This window comes from Varanus komodoensis, unplaced genomic scaffold, assembly GCF_004798865.1.
Source record: "Varanus komodoensis strain SLA01 unplaced genomic scaffold, ASM479886v1 scaffold6_4, whole genome shotgun sequence".
Taxonomy (NCBI): Eukaryota; Metazoa; Chordata; class Lepidosauria; order Squamata; family Varanidae; genus Varanus; species Varanus komodoensis.
The window spans coordinates 20,515,195-20,543,116 of record NW_025336347.1 but is presented as its reverse complement, the minus strand read 5'-3'; the positions used below and the strand labels follow the sequence as shown (position 1 = coordinate 20,543,116).

The 27,922-nt window shown below is 40.3% G+C and overlaps 1 protein-coding gene across 1 annotated transcript; it reads left to right on the top strand.

The window, feature by feature from the left end:
- The first annotated feature begins 13,812 nt into the window (after nucleotides 1-13,812).
- On the top strand, nucleotides 13,813-27,540 carry LOC123034537 (ADP-ribosylation factor-like protein 6). The gene is made up of 8 exons (XM_044451952.1): nucleotides 13,813-13,866; nucleotides 17,921-18,071; nucleotides 20,914-20,975; nucleotides 21,576-21,644; nucleotides 22,509-22,603; nucleotides 24,635-24,764; nucleotides 25,924-25,979; nucleotides 26,596-27,540. The coding sequence occupies exons 2-8, from the start codon at nucleotides 17,949-17,951 to the stop codon at nucleotides 26,619-26,621; spliced, it is 561 nt and encodes a 186-aa protein (XP_044307887.1). The 5' UTR covers nucleotides 13,813-13,866; nucleotides 17,921-17,948; the 3' UTR covers nucleotides 26,622-27,540.
- Nucleotides 27,541-27,922: the final 382 nt, after the last annotated feature.

The following is a 27,922-nucleotide window of genomic DNA, read 5'->3' as shown; positions in this document are numbered from 1 at the left end:
ATGCCTTGCCACAGAGATACCTGAATTCATTCATCATCCAACCTCCCTCCTGTGAGGGTCGCTTAGAGTGAGATACAGCAGCTGGCTCTGTATCGGCCAGCATGCTTTATAGCCGAGGAGGAATTTAAATCTGTGTCTCTTCAAGCCAAATCCATGTTCACTAAATCAGCAGTGTTGTGAGCTGGGTTCTCTCCCAGCAGTAACAATCTCACCAGCACTTCCTGCCAAACATCTTTATTTTACATGTAAGTCCCTGAGCATACACAAAGCGAAATGTTGAACCCTCTCTGGCCCCCTTCACCCAAAGCTTTGCTTATGAATCCTCCTGCCCCTGTGGGGAGGAACACTGTGGAACTGGGCATGCCTGTGCTCCTCCCTCGGGAATCCCAATCAGGCCACCCTACAACTGTGAGGACAGTCTATCAGGACCACCTCCTCAGGAGGTCGGAGCTCCCCATTTGATAGACTCCCCCTCTCTGAATCCCCTCACTCAGGATGCTGTCGCTCTTCCTGGACTGACTGAGCCCCTTAGCTGCCCTTGAACTAATCTTTTCCCTAGCAGGCACAGGAGGGTACGCAGGGCCTTGCACTGCAGCTGGAGCCGAGTCCTTTTCAACAATCGACTCTCTCGTTATCAGAGCCTGAGCTGTCAGCTCTGCTGGGACAGGCCAACTCTTATTCTCTGCATATGAGCTGTCAGTCCAGCCAAAATGGTCAGCTTCTTGTGCGTGCGCCTGAAGCTTGCCAGAATGTGTGCACACAACAAGCCGTAGGCAATCACGCAGACCTCCGAGGCTGCTTCCGTGCCCCCTTCCCGTTTGCTGCAATGGTAACCAATGACTTGATTTTGCAAGGAGAAGGGGCAGGTGGAAGCAAGACCTGCCAGAAAGGCCGGCACTCGCAGCATCCTTTGTTTGCTTGTAAAACTCCCACAATTGGGGCAATCCTGGCATGATCTTGCCCCTCTTGTCTCCTGGTATTTTAACACAGGAAGCTGCTAAGATCACCTGAGCCTCCCCCAAGGCAAAAGCGAGGCGTATCTGAACAACTGACACAAACTGAATTCTAGTACTAGAAACTGAGTCGCAAGGCTGGAACTTTTGCACGCTAGCATCCCCCTGACATATATGAAATACCTTGAGACCAAGTTAAATTCATGCCACACTAAATACAATCAATTCATTAAACTGAGACTGAATCATGACAAAGTGATTGCCAAGCCACCGCTCACAGCCCAGACTCCAGCTCCAACCGCTATCAGTGCTAACCTGAGAAAACCAGAATGCCAACGGGAAAGAATATACAGAGGTGATATTTCTTGTGGGTAGCTATATTAGTTTGTAAAAGCAAAAACAACAAAGTCTTCTGGTACCTTAAAAATGAGCAAGTTACTATGGCATGTAAGTTTTGGCAAGCTATGAAAGCTTTCAGAAGCTGTGCAAAGAACTGGAAGACCTTGCACAGGGTTTAAAAGGCTACCTTAGGGGAAAGAAGAAGAAACCCCACAGTCATCGTAGCGGCTTCACACACAGCCCAGGCCCCTCCTGCTGTCAGCACAGAGACCATGGTGAGTTCCAGATAATTATACTATGCAAGCTTTTGACCTCCCCTTAACTCTTCCATGGGCAACCACAAAAAGCAAGGGGTGCAGGTGGTGGTAATGGCTGAAGTTCAAGCCAAGCTTTCCTTAAGATGGAAAGTGCAACCTGTGGAAACAGTCTCCTGTTTGCAGTTCAAGCCAAGCTTTCCTTAAGATGGAAAGTGCAACCTGTGGAAACAGTCTCCTGTTTGCACCCGGACACCTCCAGGTCGGGCAGGAAAAGTCTGCCTGCAAGCTTGGAAGTCCACTGACAGTCAATGCCAACAATACTGGGCCAGAAGGACCAAGGGCAAATCAGTGCAAGGCATGTTCTTAACCTGGAACCATCTCGCCTCTTGATAGCCTCTGAGAGGCAGCCTCCATGACTTCAGCATCAGACACTTTTTTCCCTCCCTGCCTCTTGCTTTCCCATCTTTCCCAATGAAGAGTCCTACGGGACTATTTTGTGCACTTTGGGAAACGCTCTTATGCAATCTTACTAGCTATTCGAGGGCCAGCTATTCACTCTCCACCCAGGTTTGTTTCCCTCCGTGGTGATGCGTGACGTCACAGAGCATCCTTACAGGCATGATGTAATCCAAATAAGACTGACTCCGCCCCTTTGCTCTTCCAGCTGCCCGGGCAAGGCGCCGAATAGCCAATGAGTAGGCGAAGATTCAAACACGTGGAGAGGGGGGAAAGAAAGATCAGAACTGACTCCGCCCTTCTGCGGCTGAGCGGGCCTTTTCCCCCTTCTTGCCAATCGCATTTTTCTGTCTGGGTTAACTTCTGTTCTGTAGATCATAGTTATCGGTAATTAGAGATCACATACTCTGAATCCCGGATTCTGCCCGGACTTGCCACGCGTCCCTCTCTTTGATCGCTATAAGCTTTCCCGTGCTGCTGGGCTGGGGCGCGTTTTGCGGGGGCTCCTCCTGCTTTGTCCCTCCGTCCATTTAAAGTCTGCCTGCGATTGTTTGGAGCCGCGCTTGGCCGGCGTGGGGGCGGTTTGTGGCTGGGCTCTTTCGGTGTTTGGGGTTGGAAGCTCATTTCTGTTAATGTGTTTTAATTCTCCCACCTTTTCTGAAAGGACCGACTAGTTTCCAAGCGGAGCTTTGAACCTCGAGCCATTTAAAATGGTAAGAGGTTCGTCTTTACAAAATTGCAGGAAAAAAATCAGGCCAAACTCTCCCAGGACATGGAGCCACGGAGTGCGCGCTTTGGAATACAATATATCGCAGGATATTTTCAGGCTGGACTGCTCGAAGACAATAGCATTCAATTTCGAAACTTCGAACTTGTTTAAAAATATATTTATTTAGGGCAAGTGGTAGGCATTTGGATGTAAAGGAGTTGTATTTGATTAGCATGGCTTTCTAAGACGCACCTGACAAATTGCCCTGCATTTGCTGCTCATTTAAATATACAGAGGAGTATTTGGAGGAGTAAAATGTGTAGGAAATAGGTTTTCTGTAAAGGATTGAAGAAAGTAACACAGTGACTGAGAAACAGAAGCCATTAATCGAGTCATGGAGTGATTATCTGAAGGAATATGGAGGAGATGAAAAGCTAATTGGGTTGAAAGAAAGTGGGCTACCTCCTATCTTATACCCCCAATAGTTTTTGTGGGACGGGGGTTGTAGGGCAAGGTGAAGTCAGAGAGCAGTGAACTTGTAGTTATAAGCACACAGGCACAATAGGTGGATGAATATTAACCCACACACCTTGAATAGACAATAGGCTGATTATAATGCACATGTGATGTATGTAGTGGCATTGTCTGGACTTATATGAAGTAGGCGGAAAGAATGTAACCCCCTAGTACCTCAGCCTGTGAGGGAATTGGGGAGGTCTGTGGCAGATGAGTCGAAGTATAAAAGGATCTGCTTTGTGTGTTTGTACTTTGGAGAGATTCTGATAGAGCGGGCTCTCCCCATCTATTGTACTAAACGAAGGAATCGCCTCACTCTGTTGGTAGTCTTGGTTATTTAACTTGAGAAGTATTTCTGCAGCTTTTTGCAGAACAGGATGAATGCTGTTCAAAGAAAGTGAAGGCACTGGCAGTGTAAATGTGAATTTCCCTGGCTTGTGTAAGCCTGCCCTCCAACCTCTCACATTAATGTTTACTATCTTTTTCAATACTTACCTCTGGAGTATGGAATAAGAGGAAGGACTCCTTTGAGTTTAAGTGAGAAATCATTTTCAGAAGTCCTCCCCTCTGCAATCACTGTTAACGCCACATCTGTAAGATTAAGGGCAGGACACATTAGCAGAGGAGGAGGCAGTGGCTTGTCAGCAAGATTTAAAGATACTGCCCTGGATATTGTCAAGCTAAAATTGTCAAAGGTGTTTTGCGAATCATCCTTGCAGTTAGTTTTTGATACTTCATAATTGCTATCATAGTGTGATCGAGACAGAAAAAACAATTGCCCCTTCCTTTTATTAAACAATAGTGTTGGATATATCCATCTCATACACCAGGCTGTTTGATCATAACAAAAGTAACTCAGTAGGTGTTGTTTCATATGTAGTATAAAGGGACCTCTAAGGAAAATCGCATAGAGGTGGAATCCCTTCCCCCACCCCATGTGGAGAGCCAGCGTGGTGCAGTGGTTAAGAGCCTGGGACTGGGACTCAGATGACCTGGGTTCTGGTCCCCGCTCAGCCGTGGAGCCAACTGGGTGGCTTTGGGCCAGTCACAGACTCTCAGCCCAACCCACCTCACAGGGTTGTTGTTGTGGGGATAAGATGGAGGAGAATGATGTAAGCTGCCTTGAGCCCCTTGAAGGAAAAAGGCAGGATATAAATTGAAAAATAAATAAAAATAAATAAAATAAATGTTTCAATCTGTAAAGTGGTGTTTTTTCCGTGATCTCTTCTTTCACATTATTTGTGTGTTCCGTTCTGTGTGCCCCTTTCTTTTTGTCTTTAATGTGCATCATGTAACTATAAACGATCCCCCTGTTCTTAATTCCTTCCCATTTTTGTTTAGTTAGATCTTAGATCAGTCACCTGCTTCTTCTACTTGTATTACTAACATTACTAACTATATTACTCTTACAAACATTATAAAAAAGTAAATTGACAAAACACCAAAGATAAAACAGCAATGAAAGCTAAAAGCCTGTTTCCCTTTAACAATCATGTCAAAATTTACAATTGTATATGCTAGTGTTTTAACCTATTTATCTTAAAACAAATTTTCTATTCCACGAAGGCAGAAAAAATCAATGCATCATTCTTGTCAATTTATTTACCGCCTCACTGTATGCTTATGAACACTATCAGCATCAAAATTCCCATGAGCACATTAATGTGCCGTATGTGGAATATAGGGATTCTGTCCAGAGGGGTAGCATACATACTATAGATTCTGCCCTGTGCTTTGTGGAGCAAGTGGCATATTGAGATTAAGAACAAGCAAGGGCTTGGGACACAAAATTCTGTTTGTTTCTTTGAGTTTGAATGGCACAGAGTGAGAAATGCAAGACTTAATAGGCTTAGTTGAATTTTAGGGTTAAATAAGAGTAAGGGGGAGGTGAATCTGAAGGTCTCAATTCCTGGTTGGTCACAAATAGAGCCTCTGAATCAGTACAGACACCCTGGCTTTTAGTGGCAAGTTCAGATAAGGGTAATCACCCTGGTAATCTTGTCCCTGGAATGTTTGTGAACACTTTGTACAGAAACATCTCAAATAAAGGCTTTTGAATAAGCAGGGATGGTGGGGGAAGCAGTTCTCTAAGCTTCTTGCTACTCGACCTAGAGCCAAACAGAAGTTGGCTGCAAAAATTGAATTTGGATGGAGATGAGTGAGATCTCAGCCTAGTCCCTGAATAACCCAAGGAACTTGACAAGGGGTGGGATGAGGTACTTGGAATAAAAGGGTACTATGGAGGGTGCCTTCATAATACTCTTAACTCATGCGCGGTGTTAGTACAGGCCTACCTGGTTGTTGTTGTTGTTGTTGTTGTTATTAGAACACTTCTATGCCGCCCCTTGCCGAAGCCTCGGGGCGGCTTACAACACAATAAAATACAATACAATACAAAAATAACAATATAAAATTAAAATTAATAATATAAAATAAATAAAAAATATAAACGATATAAAAGAAGTTAGAAAAGAAAAGTTAGAAAAGAAAAGAAAAAGGAAAAGAAAAGTCGCCCTGGCCAGATAAATAAGTAAATATTGTTAACAATTAAAATGGCGTTTAAATAAAAAGGTTATGAGCACTGGATCTTTTGAGGGGTGCTCCAGTTACCACTATCAGCCAATACAAACTCGCCTTTTCACACCAAATTGAGTAGCCTTGCGGTTACTAGGAGACCTTCAAGTCTCCTCCACAGCAGACCAATGGAGAGTTGCATACAGTCACCAGCCTATTAAACTTGAGAGGACCTTCCAGTTTCCTTCTATAGTCCCATTATTTTCATTAAATAAAGTTGCCCAGCAGTAAATTTACTGCTTTACTACTGTAAAGTTTCCTAGCAGGACCGTTAACAGCTTTTTCAGAGTGAGTCTCACTGCAGAGATCTGCCCAGAAAATTCCCACGGACCAATGGTAGTTGTATCCTGGGTCATTACACAGCAAGGCCCTGACAAGAGGAAGCATCCTGGCAAAATCCTCTGGATATGGGGTCAAGCCTTAGAAGCAATGCGTTGCTATGTTCGCATTTAAAAATCAGCCATCACCTTGTATCATGGTACAAGCATTTTACCTCCTCCGCCACCCACACCAGTTTTTAGGAGTCTGAAAATGCTCGTGTCTTCATTTTAATTAGTCCCCCGAAAGCCACAAGAGCTTGTTCAGATTTCCACATGGATTCCAAGGATATTTTTAGGTAGAAGGAAAATTAAATACAATAGCCACCTTTCAGAATGAATTGTGATTCATGGAACCTGCAATCAGTGTAACATGAAGCAACCACTAATTAGTTTGCTAGAAATTCATTTGAAATAATACAATTTAGCAGTTAGTGGGAGAGGAAAGGTCACTATGGAGAGCAGAATTTGTTACTTTGAGCATAATATGTGATGCTTGAAATAGCTGGGATTTATAAAGTAGAAAGAGAGACCAAAAGTCTGCAAAAGGAAATGCAGCAGCAGTCTTGTGTAAACCACACTCTGGCACAAAAACATTGTCCCCAATTATTTCTTTTTAACGGCATTTGTTACCCAAAAGGCTCTTGTCTCAGTTGAGGAGAAAGACAACTGAGCTAGAATAGGCAGATCATAGAGCTAAAGTCCTACAAAAGCCTGTTATGCAAGATAGCTATTTCACAGGCTGTTCAGTGCCAGCAAGAAAATGGGGTAGGATGGGGAACGACCTATTGTATTATGATTTAGTAGCAGAGTAAAGAAAGAAGACTTTGTTTTCTTTTAGAACAGCAACTTATTAGACAAGCCTCCACACACTCCCACAAACCATCAACCTTCTATGAAATAAGCCCAAGTTTCTTCAAAATGACAGACTAAACAAGAATTGCCACAATAGGGCTGACTGTATTCTATCAAAAGACAAACATGGAGTTAAAATGAGGTTCATCTGTGAAAAGCCACGTTTACAATCAGATGAAGCATATAATGGCAAGTGATGTTTTTAATGGCAATAATTATTCTCAACCAGATCTCAAAATCCACAAATAATTGGTCTTTCTTCAAAGTCTTTGGACAACATTCAAATTTCTTTCTCACCAAATGATAAATGGAATCTACCTCTTATAGTCACTGCTTAGGATCAAGTATTTGAGCCCATTTGGGAAAATCAGCTTCATTATCTACTGGTCTCTTTGCAATGATACCTTCAGATTTTCATAGACTTTGGACAGGATGGACGATTTAAAAAAAAATCTGTGGAAGGTCATGCCTTTGATGGTTACATAGTATTTTCATAATATGCTCCATAGCATCCCTTCTGTCTTCAAATATTAATATTTTCTATCTTTTTACTGGCTTTGTATAAGTTCAGGTCTTTTTCTTGTAAATCTAGGCTCAGTTCCAGAAATTCTTAGAGAGCATCACATATCAGTTGTAAGTCCAGCAGAAATTTGACTTGAGGCTAGCTTTCTTTGTTAAAACCTCTAACATGGATCTCCCTTTCTTGTCTTGTCTTTTCCACAACATGAAGGACCAAGGCTTCGTAATTTTCCCCCATGACAGACACTGATTTGAAACTGGAAGCTCCCCACCTTGTATTTAATAATCTTCTGTTAATAATTTTAGTTCTAGCCACTTTATCTATACACTCTACTACAAAATCACTACTATTTTTTTAGTGAAGCATGGTACAAAACACAATTTGTCAATGGAAGAATTGAACTGGGTGGTTAGAGATAGCATATACAGCATCACTCACTGATACTTCCAGTGTACAGTTGGCACAGTACCATACCAGAGCAGAGGGAAATATATCTTGCAACAATTTCTTAACTCCAGAACAATTTCCTAGTTTCGCAGCTGGACCATCACAAGCAACAAAAACCAAATATTAACTCAGATACTCTTCTGTCATTCCTAAAGAATGGAGAAGTTGGCCTAATGAGCTGCAAATTCCTCTTGCTGTGACATCATCTAATTCCATAAAGCCAGGAAACAAATTTATGAGGGAACTCTTTGCACAGTCTGAACAAGACCTTGTACATACAAAATCAATTTAGATTTTTAAATTAATGGTAGTTGATTTATCAGTCATTAAGGAATTTCTGCTATTAGATTTTTGAATTCTTTTGATTAAGTTATTCTCATTTTGCAAGCTGTATGATTGACAATCTTGCTGCAGCCATTTGTGGAGCAAGTAAAGTACTATATATTTTATTTATTTATTTATTTATTTAGTAAAACATTTCTATGCCGCCCCTTGCCGAAGCCTCGGGGCGGCTTACAACATCTAATAAAATACACAATAAATTAAAATTAAAAATCATAAAATATATGATTCATGTTGATACCCTTCAATTGTGGCAAGTTAATTTCATCTTCAAAATGATTAGAAGTCTGATTATGTTTGGGCATTTTATATGTTGTGCAAAATACCCTGTGATATCATTTTCACAAGTGATGGATTTCATATATGCTTTCTCCAGAGTTTCCTTCTGATCTTTTTTTGCTAACTTAGCAGCTTTGTAACATGAACATTTTAATGGTCAAATATTTGTTTTCCTTAAAGATAGCAACTACTGTGCTTCTGTTTTGGCACAGGCAGAGATCTCATAATTTATCTACTGTTTCGATATTTTCCTCCCTATTGTCTTCTCAACTGCAAGTGTTCCAAAATTTGACACTGAATGCAATCAAGTTTCTTAGTTTTGCAGATAACCAATCATACTTCTGGCAGTGACTGTTTATTTGTTCAGATGTTCAACAGCTGGGCAAATTTGTATGTAGACATCTTTTTTTCAGTACAGGAAGATGCACATGCCTTTGGGATTACATATGATTCCACTGTTTTAGTTTCTTCATGTAATTTCTGGGGCTTTTTAGCACAGAGAATGAAAAATATTTTGTTTGCATATTACCCACTATCACAGTCTCATCACAAAAGAATGCCCAGTGTCATGTGAAATAAAGCAGCCAGATTTTGATGGAAGACCTTGGTTCTAGCTGCTAGGAGGTTTGCTGCGGGTGCAAGTCCTATTTAGAAGACCCTGGTTTGTTAGGACTAACTAAATCCAGACTCTAAAGCAAGATCAAAGGCCAGGCAGTATAATAATGAACATATTTATCTTAAAACTAGGAAAAGGTGTTGAAACTCCATTCCGGCAAGTAGCTAATACCAGAAAAAGCCCTGCTTTTGTGGGAAAAGATAAAGGAAAAACTTTATGAAGACTATAATCCCAGTACACTTAAACACACTGATAGAATTCTTATGCACTGAGTATCTTTTACTTGGTGCCTTCTGGCTGAACTAACTAACCTGAGAGAGAGTCATGTTTATATAGTAGAGTTGTATGACTGAGCTTCAGGTGCTCTTTGGATGACTGTAGGAAGCATAAAAATGACTGTTTGGATCTACAGGGCAAAATAAGTACAGTATAGCAAGACATATTTTATTCAGTAATAACTCTGCTCTTAGAGACATTTTCTTGTTTCTCCACTGAGATCAACCATATCCTGGATAGCTGCATATTTAAATTGCTGTTCCCTTCCAATGTCCCATCATTAGAAAGTTTTGTTCTAGCAGCATCCAAATCATCATGGTTTATTTGTAGCTTCTTTTTATTTCCAAAAGGAAGCCTAAAACAGCTAATAATGTAATAAAATATCAAAACTCTACAATATAAAAATCTAACAATGGAAATAGTATAATAGCTTGCAGTTCAAGGTTTAGATATTAGGTCAGTTAATAAATACAAAATTAAACATATATACTTTCACCCAGCATCAACCCCTCCCAACAAAGGTTGTATTTGGGGTTGGGGGAGTGAACCCCAAAGTGATTTCTTATTAATTAGGATATAAAAGTCCCCCACAATGCAACATGTTTTGTTTTCATAAAGGTGAAATGTGTTTAACAAAACCAAAACACCCAGAGCTAAGAAAATACACAGTGCTTAAGGTGGCATGTTTACTCTGAATACAGAATAACTCTGCCATTTTGCATGCAGAGTAGCCATCAGCATTTCTGCATCTTCAAACATTAAATTTCTCTAACTGTAAATAAGGATAATAAAAACAATGGTTTTGACTCAAAAAGGCAGAACATCCATGCACACTGGCACAAATGGGAAACAAGCTCATAAATACTTTTTGAAAACTAGCGTTGTTTGCTCTGAGGGGCATTTTTGTCCTTCCTAAGTCTGATGGAGCAACTGTCTTCTAAAGGAGGGACCATTATCTGTGCCAACCCAATTGCACAAAGAGCTGGTGCAGTGCTCTTACACACAAACCTCCTACGGCCATTGCACTGTCCCGTAGCTTTGGGACTCCCCTGATGCATCGAGGAAAGTAGCATGATAGCTTCTTTTTGTGGGAAAAGAGGACATCAGATAAAGTCACTATTAAAACCAAACAGTGATAATAGTGGTTCTTTCTGCATATGTGGCCGCATCGCAAGTGGAGTGTATTTTCTCTCTCACGTATGTTAAGGCTTTGTCTATCAATTCTTCAGCCAGTTTAATTCTCCCTTGCCCCCTACCATATTTCTGCCAGTGTGGAATAGGATCCCGCAAGGTTTGTCACCATGTTGAAGCCAAGGTGAGTTCCCTGTGGTACTCTAGGCTGCCTACACATCCACACATCTCTCCTGAGAGGGCAGGATCTCCCAGCATCACAGTACCACCAAACCTGTATGGCATATTTCCTAGGTTTGCTGGATATGTGCTTCTTGAATGGCCACATGTGGCATTCCCTCCTCTTCTTCAGACTCAGCGTTTACAGTTCCACTCTTTAAAAGCTGCTTCAAAACTTCTGCTGCACTCAGACGGCAGACTGTAAAATAAGAAAATATAGAGTATATTTATTTCTTCCTGAATTGGTTATATAATATTCCACATCCCATATACAGAATCACATAGAATCATAACTGCATCCCTACTGACGCTTCTTTTTCTGTCCCAGGAAAACCTCCTATTCTAGCCAAGCAGGAAAAGGAGTTAATATATTTTTGTCAAGGATTTATTTATGCTTTATTGCTTTATTCCCCCATTCCCCACAGAAACAGGACAAAAGCATTAGAACTGTACATACATTCCCAGAAATGCTTCTCTTTCCATCCTAGGAACACTTTCCATTGTGTAAAATCAGGAAAAATAGAGTAAACATCCTCCCCTCTCAAAAATAATGTCTGAATTGAAGCGCACACACTTTTTTTTTTAAACTGTGCATGCACTTGAAGATGCCACATTTTTCCTTGGCCCAATAATAGCACTAAATTAAGTTGGAAAACATGGTTTTCTTCCAAAGAGATACCTCCCTGCCGTTCTCAATGTTAATTATTATAAACAGATCTCACTGAAACTCTGTATCTGAGAAATGACTGTCCACTCATCAGAGAACCGTCAGCAAAATAATGGGCTGCCATATTTCAGCCTGTGGGTCAGGGAGAGGGTTTCCCATCCTCCTGGCACCCAGTCTAAAATCTCCCGCAATCCCCCATCCTTGAAAGGCAAGAGGGTGCTCTTCGGACATGTAAATCAGACTAAAATTACCTTTAGTTTCACCAAAACAATATGGGACATTTTGTACCTCAGTATGTTCCATTATATAGCAAAGATCAATAGCTCTTCGGGGGAGACATTTTGTTCCCTATGTTTTTGGTTATTTTGGTTTATAGAAAGAAAACTCTAAAAGATAGAATGCTGAAATTTGGGGACAGTTTTGACTAGGCAGTTTGTGGCAAAGTCCCAGAAAACCTAGATTGTAGGTCTCCTTAATTTATACAACTCAGTGTGAACCCCTAGTTATCCAACATTGGTAGTTACCCTAACATGTAGGATGAATTAAACAAGGGACATTATAATCTATATTTTAATCAAAATGACATACTTCAGTCCTACTCCAGCAGCCAGTCAGGGTGGCTGCTGGAAGGCTACATCTCCCACAAAACCAGCAGAAAAAACCAAGGTGCAACCAATTGTTAAAATAATTATGAAAAGTACAAATAATTCCCATACCCTGAAACTCTCTCATGCTAAACCTGCCTCTCACCACAGGTTAATACAGGAAGAGAAAAGGAGAAGGTAGGCGTAAATGAACCAAAGCTCTGTCATAATACAGTTGCGGAAAAGCTGAAACTGAGGAGAAGTTTTTGACTGTTAAGATGGGCATCCCAATCTTGTCAGGCAACTATGTGGTTAGTTCTGATTCCCAGGTACATCAGGTATACATACGCTAATATATGTCTGCCCTGACACATCTTCCTCCTTTTTTCCATCTTATTCATTCATCCTTTTGGTTCCACTATCATGTATCATTTGCAAACAGCTTGTATGACTATGATATCACAAAAGCCCCTTGTACAGAACATTAGTTCGTTGTGTACAAGGTAGTTCTTTAGTTCGTTGTGTACAAGGTAGGGAGAGGGGAGGGAGGACCTGATCAGAGAGAAATTTCAGGCCAAGATAGCAGGTGCTTCAAGATGAATTGTCATATTATGCAATCATCTTGTTTCAGTTGTGTAGTTTTACCACGGTCCAGACATCATTGCCTCCCATGAGCAACCCTGCTGTGTTTCCTCACTGTTACTGACTTCTGTCCATAAAAATTCTTTTAAGGAGAAAATGAAGGATTATGTGCCTTGATAATAGTGAGAGAAATCTATCTGGGAATACAGATTTGTTCCTTTGCTCATAATTTTGCATTTCTCTTTTTGATACTGCATCTCTACCAGTTCTGCCTTGACCAAGGACATAACCATCACTGGGGGCAATCAGGCAGAGTCCTTATTTCAGGCGGGTGTCCTGCAACATTATGAAAAGTTGTTTTAAAAGCATTTGATTTCTGCTATTCCTTGCTTTACCTTGAAGGCAGATGTAAATAGAGTTATATGTATCTGCAGCAATTCGCAGGTGCTAAAAGGAACAGCTATCCCTTGAACTAAGTATTAAAGAGCAGGGTTAAAGAGTTCCAGTGCTGATGCTTCCCCCTTTGGAGGAACTTCATACTTTTACGCCAAGGAAGCCAATCCAGGCATAGGTTCCCATGAGTCATATCCATAAAATGGAAGGTGGCTGCTTTAACACCCTCCATCTCTTCCTCCACATATCCAGTGTAAGCAGATATGGATCTCCAGACATAAGATTATGGCTAGCACTAATTATGGATATTGAAACGTTTGTCTTTTGATGCCAAGTGCAACTTAGAGCTACTATGTTCGAAGAGAATGGAATCCAGTTTTGCATCTACCACACTTAAACATTTGCTCAAAGAAACCCAAGGGAGACAAAGCTTCCTGTATTTGTTGCTGCCTTTTATTGGGGACAGAGAGACATGATTCTGCCAACTCGCCGCACTAATTCCCGGATTCTGCACCTGCTGTTCCCGTTTCTGTCTTGCTATAAGCGGGAGAAAGTTACTGGAAGAGAACTGGAAGTTGGGCACAATCTGTACTTCCAGTCACTCTTACGGTCATGCTCTTCCTCCTCTGCTCGAAGCGATAGGCATCCCTCGTGCAGACAGCGACCGTCCCACAGACAGTGCTGAAAAGGGGGCGTGGCGAAATCTTCCCACGGCCGGGAGGGCGTGGCTAAGAGGATGATTCGGTCTCCCAGGCAACGCCGCCGCGTCAGGGCGGTGGGGCGGGGCCGCGGCGCTCCTTCCAGGGCCTAGTCTGAGGCGGCCGCGCTTCCCGCGTGAGTAGCGTCGGGCGGCCTCTTTCTCCCGCAGAGCCGGCGATGGGGAGGTCGGGGAGCGGGCGTGAGTGATGGGCTCGCAAGCGCTTCGCTCGGGGCTGAGGGCGGCTGGTTCCCTGCTCCGTCAGTATGAGTCGTGTTTATGACATGGCCATGCTCTGACGATGGCTCCCTTTCCCGGCACTCACTCCCGTCTTGTCCTCTCCATACCCCTGCGGAGTAGGCCAGGCTAGGCTGAGGGGGGGGGGGGAGTGTGCGTGAGTGACTGATCCAGGGTTACCCCAGGAGCCTCAGAGCCGAGGAGGGAAATTTGAATGGGGGCGTTCGACCTTTTAACCAAGGCACCACCGCTTGATCTTCTTTTCTGGGGGGCGGGGGGGATCTTGGACCCAGGTGGAGTCAAGAGGGTAAAGGCCGGAGGTCGCCTGTGTGGGTTGGTCGAGTAGGAGAGGTCCATAAGAAAGCAGCTGCCATGGTCTTAACCACTACATCTCTTAATTTAATACTTAGGCTACCGTGTTTCCTTCTCTTTAACTTAGGCAGCTTCTGGGGATGGGATCATGCATAAAAACTGTAGTACCAGCGAGTGTAAGGATGCAGTGGTGGAGGATGAAAACTTGGTGTTTTACTATCTAATCCTTTTTACACACACCTGGAAATAGCATCCACTAAGTTAAGTGGAGTATGTAGGATTACAGGTCAAAACTCAGATCCTACATATGCTGATATAAAATAATAGAACAATAGAGTTGACGGGGGGGGGGCAGGGAGTCATCAGGTCCAATCCCCTTCCTCAGTGCAGGACTCCCAGTTAAACCATCCCTCCAGCTGCCTCTCAAATGCCTCTAGTGTGGGAGAGCCCACAACCTCCCCAGGTCATTGGTTCCATTGTGCATTGCTCAGAGACTGGAAGTTCATCCTGAAGTTCAGCTGGAATTTGGCTTCCTGTGACGAGCCCCTTATTCCGTGTCTTCTCTGGGATAGCCTAGAGATCTTGGCATTCCTCTTTGTGACAGCTTTTCAAGTACTTGTAAAGTGCTATCATATCACCTTTCAGCCTTCTCTAAGTTACACATGCTCATTTTTTGCAATCTCTCCTTATACTGGTTTGCTTCCAGTCTGAATCCTTTCCACTTTGTTTGCATACCGCAGTCCAGATGAGGCCTAGCCAGTGCTAACAACTGTAATATTAGGGGAACTACTTGTACTCTTTAGTGAAAAGGCAATGCTCAGAAAAACATTTATGCTACAAAACTTTGTCTGAAGCATAGATTTTTATTTATTTATTTTGCTCAGTACTAAGGCCTCTCAAACTTTTTTTTTGAAATGTTGGCCCCTTAGCCTTTCCCATCCTTCCCACTTATGACTGGGCTGGCTCAATTTCCTTAGCCTAGTCTGCCTTGTCTTTCTCTGCTCTTTGGTAAATGAGGATTCTAATGCATGTTGGTGCTTATACCCCCCAACCTTCTAGATTAGATTTAGGATTTGTCAAGAGGAAGGGAGAATTTGAACAAACAGAACTATCTGTTCTGGCAGGAGGACACCTACTGGCTAGTTTTAATTGAAATAACTGCTCCAGCTATTCAGTTCAGAACCCACAGGATTTAATCTATCAGGTCAGACTCAATTTATACATTTGAAACCATCCTGCTGTTGAGTGGCTGGTACCCAAGGTCATAGCTGGAAAGAATATTAACATAGCTGCAGGTATTTCTAACATTGGCATGAAAATATTTATTTAATTTTTTCTTACCCAGATTCATAATGATGAATTGTTTCACACTTGTTTTATTTCTACCTTCATAATATGTTCCGTATCTTTCTTACTTTTGTTAGTCGCAAAGTCATGCCCGATCTATCATGTTCCTCCAGGCATTGCTGCCTCCACCATCCCCTGGAGCCCTCCCAAGCTCACACCCATTGCCCCAGTGGCTCCATCCAGCCCCCTCATCCTCTGCAGTCCCCTTCTTCTTTTGCCATCAGTTGTTCCCAGCATCAAGATCTTCTCCAGTGAGTTGTTCCTTCTCATTAGGTGGCCAAAGTATTTGAGTTTCATCTTCAGTATCTGATTGTGCTTACTAGTGATACTCAGTATTGTGTTAGTGGCATTCTAAATAAACTGCTTTGTTTGCCTTTAAAAAAAAACCCTGTGTCTTGGAATTATATTAACATTGCTAGTATTTCATTTATTTCATTCCCTTGATACCTTGTCATTTGGGCATATTAAATACTTAGCTAGTTTCTTTAGAATAAAAACACCCCACTAGGTATGGGGTATGGGTGGAATTAAAACCTTACTTCTTTTTAAAAAAATATTTTTATTTTCCCAACATATACAATTACATAGGAAAAAATACAGAACAAAAGAAAAACTAACATAAACAGAACAGACTAAAGTGAACAAAATAAACGAAGTTGCCAAGGGAATTACAAACAACACAACCCATTTACTGCCACCCCCGGAACCGACTCTCTTCATATCTTCCCACACTCTATGAGAGTTTGCAAAAAAAAAAGAATCATGATTCTATACATCAACAGATTTTTTAACCAGTTCAAATTCTAATGCTTTCCTTTTTCCCTTCTAAACTCCTGAACTTCCATTAATCATGCTGAGCACAATAAAATTTCCATTTGTCATTAAATTCCTCTAATGGTCTATTTGCATAATTAGTTACAGCTTTGCCATCGCTGCATATTCTGCTAACCTAGTTCTCCATTCTTCAATGGTTGGAGGCTCTGGTGTTTTCCATTTTGAAGCTATTGTGATTCTTGCTGCCATAGTCAAATATTTAAATAACTCTGACATATTTTTTTTAAAGGGTCTCTGGCACAATATTCAAAAGCATGTTCTTGGGGCTCATAGGAAACTTAATTTTAAAGATTTTCTGCATGTATCAGTTTCCAGAATTTTTGTGTTAAAACCTTACTTCTTAAAGGTTTTTCTTTAGCAAAATCAAAAAGATGAGTGAGAAGCTTACTGGCGAGGAAGGGCACTAGTTCTTCAGGAAGGTCTTAACACAGCCTTTGCAGCAGAAAGACAACATTCAGAAGAGTGATTCCTGCATTTCAGATGATTCCTCTTGTTGTGAACCACCCAGATTTCTTTGGCTGTTGGGCAGTATAGAAATAAACTATGAATACTTTCAGTTTGTCAGAATTACCACATGCCTAGAAACCTGTAGGACCTAGTTCCCAAGTCAGAGTGCCACGCCACAGGGACAGATACAGTTGGCACAGAAAATGTCGTGGGAAGTTCAGATTGCAAACCTGATCCATAGACTACGTATGGAGGCCTTTCCGCTGTAGTTGACAAGTGCCATTTTTACAGCATTGTAGTATGGAATACTGATCCTATCCTTGATGATACAACGTATTATATAGTTCAAACACTTTTATAAATGAGTGATGATTTCTTAGCATTGTATGGTGTTTTCTGTGTAATTTGGCTCATTTGCTTCAGATCGTTGGACCTATTTTGAAAAAGTTATGCAAATATCTCTGGTGGTCGTCTTGCCTTGTATATCAGTATTAAATTCTAAGGAGATAAAAGTGGTTCGGTTCAGAAAGAATTCTGAACTAGGGCTTGACCAAATGTTATGTGAAGCCTTTCCAATCATAACGGAAGAAGCAGATGTTCTTAGCACGCTCACTAAGTAAGGGTGCTAAGTAAGTAATGAGACCAGTTAGTGCATTTTATTTCCCTATGCATAATGCACTGATCTGGATGAAACAAAAACTGTGATACTATAGGTAAATTATATTGATATAAGGATATTGTACTTCAGACAAGTAATTGAACTGCTTTGAAAGTACCACACTTTCCAAATTATTCTTAGATTGTATTTATATCCCACTTTTCTTCCTCTTGCAAGGAATCCACTGCTGCTTACAAAGTTCTTAGTTTATCTTTTAGTTACTTATATTAAAGAACCTGCTTTGACACCATTTTCTCTCTGGATGTTTTTATCCTAAACATTTGATGACCATGGTATTCATGTTTACCTGCTATAATTGCAACTGTTTTAAGTAGTCATATTTTTCATTAACACAGGTATTGACTGTGGCATTCATTCTAAGTTATGGGATTATTCGACAAGCTAGCCGGCTGGCTTGGCCTGAAGAAAAAGGACGTTCACGTTTTGTGTCTTGGGTTAGACAATAGTGGCAAAACAACAATTATCAACAAGTTGAAGCCATCTAATGTAAGTAATATTTTAGTGAGTATGTTAGCTCGGTTTGAAAAGTCTTATTGAAGAGCTGAAAAAAGAAAACATTATTGAAAAAAATTACCATTGGATACACTTGTGGAAGGATAGAAGGCATTTGTTTTGTTGTTGTTATATGCTGTCAAATCATCTCTAACTTATGGTGATCTTGTGATGTACTCCAGAATGTCCTGTCCGTCAAAGCCCTGCTCAGGGCTTGTAAATTCAAGGCTGTAGCTTCCTGTATGGAATTGATCCATCCCGTATTTGGCCTTGCTCTTCTTCTTCTCCCTTCAACTTTCCCTAGCTTTACTGCCTTCTCTAGTGACTCCTGCCTTCTCAGATCCTAATATGCATAGTTCAGTCTGAAACACAGGTTTATCGCTGTACTTTGGGGTTTGTTCTTGCCTGTTGATGATTCTGGATAAACCATTGGCAGCAAGGAAGCAAGTGCTGGTTTATATGTGCTCTTGTATGTCTTGTAAGTAAATTCTGTTTAAGCATTTTGTTAAAATATATCTGCAGTGTTACTGGATTTAAACACAGGGCAACAAAATGAAATGAAACCTTTTATGTTTCCCCTTTCAATCTTCAGTCTAAATTAAAGCACAAGGTGAAAGAACTTTCTCATTCAGAATCCTTTAGATAGCAGTGATCACTTTTGTATGCAAAGCTTGCTCTTCTGTTTTTCTCCACATGCAAACCCTTTTAATTTTCTTCAAGACTCAACACACATGCTCTCCCTTCATCTTGATTCATAAGTGCCAATAAGGTTTTTCTGCTCTTCGTGGGTTGCCAATAACATCTTGACCCCATTTAACATCCTTTGATGAACCAGCCCTGATTGCTGGGGATTAGAAGAGGATATCCATTTCTGGACTTTGCAAACATAATCCAAGGGAGACTGGTTTAAGGAATTATTAGCAGGAATCTGGATCCAGATTTTTTTTTAATCTTTAGGCCTCATGCTGCATCTCACCTTTCTGGCTACACACTTAAATGATTCTTCTGTAGAGCACTGCCAATTATTTAAGAGTTCAGGATCAATGTGCGTCTGAGGCATAGGAGGAAGTTCTTCCATATTACTTCCAAGAACACCGGCATTGTTTCCAGGCATTTCAGACTGACTACCCTCAACAATGGGAAGGTAGCAGGTGAGTCTTCGGCTCCTCTTTGGGAACCTTTTAAAGCTGACATTAGTGCTTTCATTCATTAGCTCCACTGCAGAATCAACAATGAAGAAGGAATCTCCTTAGTTTTGTTGTTTTTACCAGATCCGTGCGGGTTTGGTAATTTCTTACCAATTACTCATTTTCATTTAAGGTATTTATTTCATTTTCTCAGGAAAGTTTTTTTTCAGCTGATTCCCAAAGAAGCAGTTTTTTCATTTCATATGCAGCAGCATCTTGAAGTGGCGAGGATGACCTTGACATGTCATCTTCCTTAAAAAGATCCAAGCTGGAATGCAGGCAGCTACTATTTCCTCCATTGCTATGTAATCGGCTGTTGCTTTTAGCAGTTTCAGTCATAGGTTTGGTGTTCAGGACACCTGAGCTGAAATCATCGAAGATGGACATTTGTGGTTGCAATGTGCTTCGATAAGATGACATAAAAATCTGTCATCTCTGAAATTGGACTAAGGTTTCTTTGATGCTCTCTCTTGCTGTTCATATGGTGCTTCTTGCTCCTTTCTGCGCCTTCCACCTTTTCCAAAAGCTTTGCTTTTGGCTGCTGGTGTCTTTTTAGAAGAATGCTTTCTTGCATGTTTGGCTTCCTGCGATTTGCTGTACTCCTGTTTGGAATTCTTGGCTAGCAGTTCAGTTGCTCAGTTAAGATTCATTTCTTCTCCTTTGCTGACATACTTCCTTGTCATAGAGGACCATTTTTTTCTAACAGCCACAACCTGGAAGTCAGAACTGCCTTTTGTTTTTTTCCAGATCAGAGTTCATCGAACATTCAGTAGTGGTCACTGCTTCTGATGACGGTCAAAGGTTATTGCCATGGTCAAAGTTTGGTTGGGAAAAAGATTCCTTGGGAGAAAATACATTAGATCTTTCTTCTCTTGATTCTGATGGACTCAGTGGAACATTTCCTCATCTGCATGATAGAACTTCCAGAGGAAGAAGTGTAACAAATACATCACAGTCTAGATAGTTGTTGTATGTATTCACTTCATCCACTGATCCAGTAAGTCTTTCTGTGATGTTATCTATTTGCAATGTTTCACGGCTTTTGAGGTTGGGAAGCACTTTCCTCTCTATTCTTGTATCATCAAGATACTCCTGCATCTGTGTACACTACTTCCTTATTCTCTATTGATAAGCTATCCCCAATTTCCCTGGTGTGTCCCAGGAGATTCCCAGCAATCATGTGGCATTTTGGACTCTGAAGAAATGTAATTTCCCTATAGTATAGCCTTTCCCAACATGTTGCCTCCCAGTTGTTTTGGATGGCAACTACTGTTGTAAAAGCACAACACAAAGGAATACATATTGTCCACCTATTACCACAACAAAATAGTAATAATTGTATGATCAGTGCTCAGAAATTTGATCAGCTGTGAAAACTCACAGACCAATAAATAAAACAAACAGAAATGTTATTTAAGATACAGACTGACTGCTGAAAAAGACAACATAGAGCTATCATTCTGCAAACCTTTCCCTTTTATTCAGAGATGTTTTTCATGTTGTTATTGTCCAATTCTTGACTTATCATTATATAATAGCATTTGAAGCTTATAATGCTATTTAGATCAAAAGAAAATATAAAATCTGATTTTAATACTAAAACTGAGCTAAATTAATACTAAAACTGAGACTAATTTTCTCTCATGAAGGCTCAAACTCAAGATATTGTTCCAACAATAGGATTCAGCATAGAAAAATTCAAAACATCAAGGTAATACTTATATCTGGATACTTTTTCTTTGCCTTAGAAAATACTTTCTTGGTGGATTATATTAGCTGCAACATTTCTCTTGTCCTGACATCATTCCATGTTGAATGCATTTGTTGTTCATTCTGAGTAGACTATGAATGGGCAATGGTGAAACAGCGTGTATTAGTATATTTGCTTGTTCATAGTAAACTGGAATACGAAAGAAGTACGGCTTACTATGGTATCCAAAGGTGGTTAGTAAGTTCACTGGGAATTATTAATTAGCATGCTTTCAGAAAATTAAGATGTAAAAGTGAGTTCTTGTATAAATTTTGATGTAGATAATCTTGATTTTTATGGTGCAGCTGGCTTCAGTGTGGCTTATTGATTAGTAAGTGTGTATAGAATGGCTGTTTGATTTTAAATTAATATCAGACTTAAATTTTCAGATTAGTGGTATACTATCAAAAACATTTAATGGGATAGAAATGTAATGTAATAATATATTGTCCAGTATTCTTGTGCAAATGCTATTGAGTTCAGTGAGAATAGTAACTGTATATATAATTGCAGGCTTAAATGCATCTCTGTTTTAATAATATGTTTACTGTTTGTTTATAGTTTGTCATTCACTGTGTTTGATATGTCGGGTCAAGGTAGATACAGAAATCTCTGGGAATACTACTACAAGTAAGTAGTTGCTTACTTTGTAACAGCAGTTGCTCTAAAATAATACGACTGTGATGCTTCTGTTTGACTAAGGATGCAATCTATGGCTGCTGGATGCTGTTTATTTTATTTAGATCCTGCTTTTTTCCTTTCAAGGAAGTCAAGGCAGCTTACATAATTCTTCTCCTCTTCTCATTGTTATCCTCACGACAACCCTATGAAGTAGGTTGGGTTTGGCCCAAAGTAACTTCGTGACCCTGGCTGAATGGGGACTAGAACCTTGATCTCCAGAGCCCCAGCCCAGCATTCTTAACCACTACACCACACTATAGCCATAATATTCTGAGGTCACAGCTGGAACTCTGACCTTGGAATGCCCCTGTAGCTAGAATTCTTTCCGTGCCCCTGTACCACACACCACATCTTTCATGAAGACACTCATACTCCCTGGAGTGGCTTTGGTGGGGTGCAGAGGATTTGTGGTTGGGTGGAAGTGGCAGATGAACTCCACAGAGTCAGTGTGATGTAGTGATTAAGTGGTAGACTAGGGACTTGGGGATTGAGGTTCTAGTTCCCCCTTGCCCATGCTGCTCACTGGGTGGCTTTGGGCCAGTCACAGACTCTCAGCCCAGCCTGCCTCACAGGGTTGTTGTCATGAGGATAAAAAACTGAATTATGTAAACCGCCCTGGGTGCCTCACAAGAGGAAGAAAATGCAGGACATAAATGCAGTGTAATAATAAACTATTTTTAGAGTCTATAAGAATATGATGCTCCAAGTCAGATCAATAATATATAACACTCTGAGAAAGACTTGAGTTACCTGTTTTGTCACTCAAGGTTTTAGAGGGCCTGTAATTTGCTTCTTTGTTTTTGTGCCTTGTAGAGATTGCCAGGCCATTATTTTTGTCATTGATAGCAGTGACAAACTAAGAATGGTTGTAGCCAAAGAAGAACTTGAAAATCTCATCAGTCATCCAGGTGAGAATAGCTCTTTATCATTCACTCAGTCTTGTGCCCATTGTTTGTTCTCAGCATTAAATGGCTTTCTTCGTCTGTATTTGAATATATATTTTCCTTTGTTTCTTTCCTTTTGTAAATAGGAATTAGAATATAGGTTTCATGAATACCACTACAGATACATTTCAAATAATGAGTACTAGTTGGAAACTGATTTCAATCAATATTAAACCAATTTATTCTAGGAATAATCAACTTACAGAAAAAGAAATTCATGGAACTTTTATTGAAGTCACTGAGAACTGGAAAAACTTTAATGGCTTTATATAATGAGAAGGCAGATATGGGAAAGAAATGGAGATAAGTGTGAGGATGAAATGGAGAGGAGGAAGATTATTTAAGCTGCTTTGAGTCCTTTGCAGGAAAAATGTATATACATATAAATAATGTCATTTCAGCATGACATTTGCTCTGGTAATGTCCGCCTCTCACAAACAAGAACTGCTCTTCTTCTCTCCCAAATCTGTTTTTAATACCAAAAAAGAGTTAATGATTTTGGTTTGGAAATCTTGACGTTTGTGGGTTAGAATCAGAAAAGGGAATCAGTTGAGAGCCTTCCTGGTGACCTGTGGAGCAGTTAAATAAAAGATGTTACAGCATTTATGTCTTGTTTGTATTTCCAAGTCCCTTTCATGCTGAAAAACAGGCTTCAGACCCATACCTCTGACACCACTCCCAAGCTTGCATGTTGTCTTGGTCCTTCATTAGGTGTGAATAAATGCAGATACACCCTCTTGCATGCATAGCTCAATGTGATGAGGGGTTCTGAAAGTTTCAGAGAAACTGAGAGAGCAATGCCACTGGGAGACCAGGCAGTCTCACAAGCTGGTTTCGTAATAGAGGCACTCAAGGTGGAATGGTCAAAGCAGAGATACAGACTTAAGCTGCCTCCACCTTCTTCAGGAGTAATGATCACATCAGCAGAAGTGGATCTCTCTATAATGCTGAAGGGGGCAGAGAAGTTTCTGAAGGGTAGCAACAGGAAGCCACAGCTTTGAACTTAGAAGAGCTGAGCAGAGCTGCCACGGATAGGTCATTTTAGAGGGCTTCCATTCACAGGACTGCCATAAACTACAGACAACTTGATGGTGTATAACAGCTTTACAACAAGCACAGATAAAAAGCCTGTTCATGTAGACCTCTTCTTGCAAGATATTCCATCCATTCTAGATCTCCAGTTGTGCTGATAAAGCTATTTCTATTTCTATTCTGTTTTCATCTCTTTTGGAAGTGGGATGGAACTGACATTCCCTTTATTGTCATGTCCTTCCTGTCTTCACTGCAGTGGAATGAGAACATGCTATACTGAAAAAGAATTGGTACTTAGTTGTACTGAATCTTTACATCTTGACTTAATTTATACCAGGGCTAGGCCCCAGAATCTGTTTTTGGTACTAGAGATGACGCTTGGACTATGTGATATACTAGTCATAATAACCAGCGCCTCTGTGGTAACTACCCATACACCAAAAGCTCTGAAAAACAGGCTATCAGGGTAGGTAGCATGATTCCAAGAGTAATTTAGTATCCTTTCACCTTTAATAGAAATTAAGCCCTGCTTTTAGTTGTTTAGGAGATTTAGCAATTGCTAGTTTATTTTGGTCCATTATGTTGCTGCAGTCCTACATCATATCAACAAGCTGGAATCTCACAGGTGGACTTCTGAGTTCCTGTGTCATCCCTTACAGCTCCTGTGGCTCAATTTGAAAGAAGTGATCCTTACCCAGATAGTACATATCCTTTTTGTATTATAAATAGTTTGTACTTGCAGCCTTACACATCACATGCTGAGGTCGGGGAGAATTACTTTAAAAATTCTACTCAAACATGAACCAGAAACATGCACTCTTCATGGCCCAAGAATGCATTTTAATTGAGTATAATTTTCAAAGGATTATAGTAAAAAGTTAGTAGTCTGTGTTTCTCTTTTCTTTTCCCAATTTGATTCTTCTAAATCATGACCGGGATAACAAAACACTGTGTTACTCCTAGATCTTAAACATCGACGAATACCAATTTTATTTTTTGCAAACAAGATGGACCTCAAGAATGCTGTGTCATCTGTAAAAATCTCTCACTTACTGGCCCTGGAGAACATTAAAGATAAGCCATGGCATATCTGGTAAAGTTGCGTTACTTGCATTTGTACTTGCGTTGACATGCAGTGTTTGAACTCAGATTTGACTTCCTTGTGCTGTAGTCTTTCTTACACATTCTAGTTATAGCTTGCCTCTCATGTGGCATATTGCTAGTTACCGTTTGCTGTGCAGCTTTAGGGACTCGGGGCCAACAAATAGTGCACTTTCCCAGATTAATTCAGCAACAAGTCTTTAGGTGAATTTGTTTTGAGGTCACTTATAATGTATTCTATTCACTTGGAGACACTGAACAATTACAAGGCACAGAGTGCCATTCAACACATCTTTAGACTGTTAATCATCGTTATCATCTAGAAAGTTACCTCTTCCATTGACTTGCTGGGTGTGCAGCATGTCCTGTGCAACTTGAACAGAAATTGATATCCTGCCCTCTGCTCTCCATAATGCACACATCATTATCTAGATTCTTTACCACACACAGAAAGAGAGTAAGTCAGAAGGGACCTCCCAAGCCATCTAGTCTGACCTCCAGCTCCAGCCGGCTCCACTCATGATATGCCTACCATGTGCATGTCCATCCTATCCTTGAACTTGCTGCTGGTGCTTAATGTGCTAACTTGCTTTAATGAAGGGATTAGAAGTTCTCATTTAGTAAGAGGGAAGAAGTGAACATGATAGAAATGCCAACTCTTAAATGTCTCCAATAGAAGGCGGCCTATATAGTGTTTCACATGTTTAGGTGCATGCCCATGTGTTGAGTCACCACCTTCTGAACTGTGTTGCTGGCACAGGTGCGCAGAGTTGTCAGAACGCTCGGGTGAGGGCAGTCATCGCCTTGGGTTGCTCCTTTGTGTGACCCACTGCCTCGGAGAAACTTGCCGCTCTGGGACCCAAGGCAGACTCGCAGGGGGATCGGTTCAATGCAGGCATGTGTCAGTGCAGCAGAGGACAAGGCACAGCTTGTCTTTTGCCTTACCGCTGTTAATTAGTGGAAGAAAAAGAGACACCTAAGTGGCTTTCTTTGGCAGCAGTTGCACCCATGTCATACCTAGCTCTGCCCTGGAACATGAACAATATACTTTAAATATAGTGGTCTTCCATTTCTATATTTTAAACATAAAAAGTAATTACTCTTTTCACTGGTTTTATATACTGATACAGTAAATTCTCTGTTTGTTTCAGTGCTAGTGATGCTCTTAAAGGTGAAGGCTTACAAGAAGGTGTAGACTGGCTTCAAGGTAGGTTTCATCATATTTTGCTGTAGCTGCTTCCTTTTCCCATTGCTTTTTTGTTTTTATTTTAAAATCTTTTCCACCATTTCATTTCTTCCTGCCCATTTCTGCTATCAGGTGAAATTACACAGTGAGTATCCTTATTGAATTCAGTTATTCAGATTCCTTACACTTTTTAATCTTTCCCTTTTAAAAGTCCTATTTTAGCAAAAGTACAGGCAATACTGTCACTCCAAAAAAGTATATAAGAATAGAGCCACTTTTACAAAAAGTGCTTGTACTCTTGGTACTTCCTTTTAGTTGTTGTGAGACCCTCCCCCCGCCACCAGTTAAGTTCCATGAGATAACTCTACGTTCTATACATAATGCACACCGGGCATTATTTTGGGCATCTCAATCATGTATACCCTTACTTGCTAAACAATCCCAAATGCTGCAACCTTTTTTTGATATGGGATTTGTTCTACCACTTGGTTATTCTTTTTCTATCTCTACAATATTCCTTGTATCCACTTGGCTCTACAAAATTATTCAGAAAATATGCTGCAATTCTTTAGAATCTAACATCTAGATGATATAATAAAATCTGCATTTTAATGTGAATTCTGTTTGTTCTACCTAGATCAGATCCAAGTAATGAAGACATGAAAAAATAATAAAATAAAGCTGTCATAAAGATCATTTGCAGGTGTACATGAGGATCCTTGAAGTTAAAGACTACTTTAAGTCTGTTTCTATATTTCAGTTGGCTTTTATAAAAGCTCAAAATGTAAAATATTTATTGTAAGAAAACATAATAGTTCATATACTTAGAGTGTGTTTGGATAGAATACTAGAATCAATGTTACTATGGTCTGAAAATTTTAGTGTCTTTTGAGCTACGGGGCCCAACAGTTTGACTCCCTAATCACTCCCCCTTGTCTTACTTTCAAAAATAAATGTTGGGCTTGTTTGTACATTGTGTTATACCATGGTGTAATTAGAAACAGACTCAATAAGCTTCCATGAATCTTGGGCTCCCCTGTTCCTTCCTTCCGTTTCTGACTTTTTACACTTTCCTTCAACCCTCCTTCCCATGCTTAAATCTTGACAAACTGGTCATTTTCAGTAAAACCAACTTCTGACCATTGTTTCTGAGGCTGCTTGTTAAACTAACCAGAATTTTTTTATATACCAAGATCTCTGATCTGGATGAAAAAAGAAGCTGGGTTTTGGGGAAGTGGCACTAGAAACTACTAAAGGCATCCTCCAAATTGTGCCAGAGCTGGAGAGGCACACGCAAGCCCAAAACTCACAGTCTCTCCTTCCTGGTGTTGTGTGTCTTGTTAAACAATATATGAATAGCCTGTTTGATGGGCCTTTTAGCAAAAGGTAATAGCTTTAGCTTACAGAGAAAATAGCTACACCATTTATTTTTTTAATAATCTTTCCGTTATTTATGAACTGTATTTTTGTAAGTAATTGTGCTATTTATCAATAATTTGTTCTTTGTATGTGTTGAAATATATTGTATTCCATAATGGCTGAAACAATATTTTGATAAATAAAACTATATGATTAATGTGTACTGGGTAGTATTTGTTTTAAGAGGACACATAGTGTCCAAAAGGGAAAAAAGAAATGTACATAGCTGAACTTTAAACTGCCTTTTTGTTGCATAAAACTTTATATTTTTGTGCTTAGAACTTAATATACTAATAATTCATATTAGTACAGAACCTGCATCTCTCAGTTTATAGATTATGTATGACCAAGACAACTTATTTAGCACTTTATAGTAATAGTTTTGGAGAACTGATTGGCTCGGCATAGTTTGCTAATCCATTGCAAACAGAAGATCCATTCTTTCTTCCAAAAAGATTTACTGTATCACTGATTTTCCAAGCAACAAAATTTCAGCATGAAACATCAAAGGATTTCTAGCCACCTTTTATGTCTGATATTTTCAA

Bases quoted from the DNA above. Each gene is read 5' to 3' on its own strand.
- LOC123034537 (XM_044451952.1), top strand. From the start codon at position 17,949: ATGGGATTATTCGACAAGCTAGCCGGCTGGCTTGGCCTGAAGAAAAAG. The intron at 21,645-22,508 runs GTAAGTAGTTGC...TGTGCCTTGTAG, and splicing joins CTCTGGGAATACTACTACAA to AGATTGCCAGGCCATTATTT. The intron at 25,980-26,595 runs GTAGGTTTCATC...TGTTCTACCTAG, and splicing joins AGGTGTAGACTGGCTTCAAG to ATCAGATCCAAGTAATGAAG.